We start from the raw sequence: 3,485 nt of genomic DNA on the forward strand, positions 1-3,485 counted from the left end.
TAGCCCAGGACAGAAACATAATAATTTTGTAGGCTCTTTTAAAATAAAGCGACTAGGTTACATACGTTATACATTTCTGAAGAGGTGTTCCCAGCCTCTCGCTGCCCTCTCCTCTCCTCCCTCGCCCCTCCCTGTTCCCTAGAAAAGGGAACAAACTGCCTCCGTGCTTCTGTCCCGCCTCCAGCTCTTCTTGTCCCGTCCGCGGAGCTGCGGCGCCCCACTCCCTCCGCTGACCTGCTCTGTGCGGCATTTCAGGAGAAGATGAAAAGCAAAACGGCAGGATAAAAGTTCTTTTTCATGGAAAGAAACGCTCCAAGGGTACGTTTTTCAACCTTTGCATTTTGCATGCAAGACCCCATAATTAACAGACTTTTCGGGTCCTTATTAACCAATTAAAAAAACAAAAAAAAACTTTAATTTGAAAAACTCAGCTGCACTTAAACCAGCTGTTTAAAAATATCTACACAAAAATGTAGACGCGTGCTGGAAATCAGTTTGTAAAATGATATTTTTTTAGTGGTAATCCTGTACATGTGACAGCACCTCATGCCTCTCTGCTCACTCAGTACAAGCCATTTCCTGTGTGTGCGGTATTGATCCCCCTCCCTCCTTCCGAAGACTAATGTATTCTACAAACAGTGCAGTCAAATGTGTCTTGAGAGAAACCATCCATTTAAACGTTCCAGTTAGTCTTCACTGGGGAATCCTTGTGGACATTTTAGTTGTCATAAAAAAAAAGAAACAAAAAGTCTGCTAGAATGAACTGACTTCACTGTAATTGTGTTTTCAGGATCATGGGGTATGGGCAAATCCTCCACCGGCGAGGGGATGAGGAGGACCAGGTCCACCTCAATGTGGGAGGGGTACGGCATGAACTGGATCCTGATATGGTGCTCCGCTTTCCTCACACGCGTTTGGCTCGTCTGCTGTGCTGCCAGAGCGAGGCGGCAATCCTGGAGCTGTGTGATGACTACAGCCCGGCTGAGAAGGAGTACTACTTTGACAGGAATCCTCGGGTTTTCCTCTGCGTGCTTAACTTTTACCACACGGGACAAATCCACATGATGGAGGAGCTGTGCGTTTTTTCTTTCTGCCAAGAGATTGAGTACTGGGGCATCAAGGAGCTCCACCTCAGCCCCTGCTGCAGCAACTGGTACCACGAGAGGAAGGAGTACATCGAGGACAGAGACTGGGACATCAGGAGCGAAGACCAGCAGGAGCCGAGCTTCGACTCCTCGTTTGAGGAGCTCTCTGCTCTCGATAAAGACCTCGCCAAGTTCAAAGGTGCCTGGTGTGCAGAAATTCGCAGCTACGTGTGGCTCAGACTGGAGGATCCGGGTCACTCGAGAGCCTCGAAGATCATTGCTGTGGCTTCCCTCAGCGTGGTGTTGACCTCCATCGTTGCCATGTGTGTTCACAGCATGCCAGAGTTTCAGCGTGTGGATGACAGTGACAGGCCCATCGAGGACCCCGTGCTCACTAGACTGGAGGAGGTTTGCATCGCCTGCTTCTCCGCAGAGTTCATAATCAGGTTAATCGTCGCGCCCTCCCGACGGAAGTTTCTCGGAAACCCCTTGAACATAATCGACGCCGCTTCGATTTTGCCATTTTATGCCACTTTAGCTCTGGAGACAGCCGACGAGGAGAGCGCCGAAGAGAACGAGGACATAGAAAACGTGGGGAAAGTGGTGCAGGTTCTGCGCCTCATGCGGGTTCTCAGAATCCTCAAACTGGCTCGCCACTCCATCGGACTGCGGGCGCTGGGGGCCACCGTCCGCCACAGCTACCAGGAGGTGGGCCTGCTCCTTCTCTTCCTCTCAGTGGGAATCTCCATCTTTTCTGCTCTCATCTACTTCGCGGAGAAGGAAGAGGAGGACACAGATTTGGGGACAATACCTTCAGGTTGGTGGTGGGCCACAATCACCATGACCACAGTCGGCTACGGAGACACCTGCCCCGTGACGGTGGCGGGGAAGATTGTGGCCACCGTGTGTATCATCTGTGGCCTGTTAGTGGTGGCTCTTCCCATCACCATCATCTTTAACAAGTTTTCAAAGTACTATCAAAGAAACAAAGCCATGGAGGGACAGTGCATCACCAAGCCTGAAAGACAAGACCCAGAACTCCCTCATTACAACATCAGGGAACTGTTAACGGGAAGCGTGTACCCCTTTATAGGAAGCATCGCCTTTAGGAACAGTGGGAGCAGCGGAGGGGACGATACGGACGCCTCCAGTCTCCAGGACATCGAGGTGTACGATAATGACGCTTGTGAAAATGGAGCAGCCAAATGAGATTCCTGCCATTTCACTGAGCATCACTCCCTTTATGACTGCGAGTCAGTCTCTGCCTCTCGGGGCAGAGTGCTCCATCACTGACCCTGCCTTCCTGCACTGTCTTCCCCCTGCAATTTGACAAAGAAATATTGTGGCCATGAAGTTTTTTTTTTCCTCCTCTATCGCTCTCTCTTTCTCTCTCTCTCTCCCGCTCTCTGTCTACAGGGGGAATAGCTGTGGCTGAAATTTACATCGTCGCTAAAACCGGGAAATCCAAAGGGAATTATCTGAACCTTGCTCAGAGGTTTGAAAGCCCATTTTCTGCTTGAGAAAACTGCAATGATGCATGTAGGAGGCCATAATGTTAATGTTTTTCAAAGTAATGTCCTTTATTGATTTCCTGCTTGCTGAAAAGTTCAGACAGAGAGTTTGCCAAATGCAAAAGTCTAGGATGACAACAGCACAGTTTGATGTTTAAAAATGGCGTTATAGATCTCCACGTTGGCTGCATGACCAAAAATAAATGCATTTTGAAAGAGAGTAATAAAAATAGTAGAATTATGCACAAAAATTAATGAAGAGAGGTGTCACATTCCTCTCAGAGCACCGTGGAAGTCGCTGATGTGCCGGGTTTTTATTTCGTTTTTGTTCGTTTTGGACAGTTCTGGCATCTCGGGGAAAGGGGAACTCATGTGGACATGAAATAAAACTCACAAGACAGGTGCTGCTCATTTGTGCCTGTTCAGATAAGCTTAAGATTCAGGCGTTTGCATTTATTTCTTCACGCGAGTTTAAACTCACATCAGGTAATCAATGTGCCGAATGCACTTTTTGAGGAGTGCAACACTTTGAAAATGCAAAGAAACCTTCTTTTTTGTGGTATTCTTCAGCCTTATCTCTCCCTGAATGTATTGATCTCCTGTCCCCTGTTATAATTTCTGCTTGGATGGACGCTGCCCTACCAAACTTTTCTCTGCAGGCGTCTAAAGGTGCCCATGCAGCTGACCGGAAACAATTCGAACGTGAATTTGATGGCGATTGAGGAAAAAACATGTAAAAGCACCTTAAAAGTCTGCACGAGAAGCCGTTTTCTGTTCAAACACACAGACTAACTGAGGCTTAACCTGAACAGATAAACGCCATTACCATCTGATTATTCCTTAGAAGTAATAAATGAGTTTCGATCACTTGGTTTCGTGTATCAGGTGT

General features: G+C 47.8%; 1 protein-coding gene across 1 annotated transcript; it reads left to right on the forward strand.

The window, feature by feature from the left end:
• Positions 1 to 231: 231 nt before the first annotated feature.
• kcns3b (potassium voltage-gated channel, delayed-rectifier, subfamily S, member 3b) lies at positions 232 to 2,588 on the forward strand. Its single transcript, XM_063495693.1, has 2 exons — positions 232 to 318; positions 791 to 2,588. Exon 2 carries the CDS (start codon positions 795 to 797, stop codon positions 2,292 to 2,294), a length of 1,500 nt encoding a protein of 499 aa, XP_063351763.1. The 5' UTR covers positions 232 to 318; positions 791 to 794; the 3' UTR covers positions 2,295 to 2,588.
• The last annotated feature ends 897 nt before the right edge of the window (positions 2,589 to 3,485 follow it).

The sequence above is a fragment of the Pelmatolapia mariae genome, linkage group LG15 (genome assembly GCF_036321145.2).
Source record: "Pelmatolapia mariae isolate MD_Pm_ZW linkage group LG15, Pm_UMD_F_2, whole genome shotgun sequence".
NCBI lineage: Eukaryota > Metazoa > Chordata > Actinopteri > Cichliformes > Cichlidae > Pelmatolapia > Pelmatolapia mariae.

Bases quoted from the DNA above. Each gene is read 5' to 3' on its own strand.
- kcns3b (XM_063495693.1), top strand. From the start codon at position 795: ATGGGGTATGGGCAAATCCTCCACCGGCGAGGGGATGAGGAGGACCAG.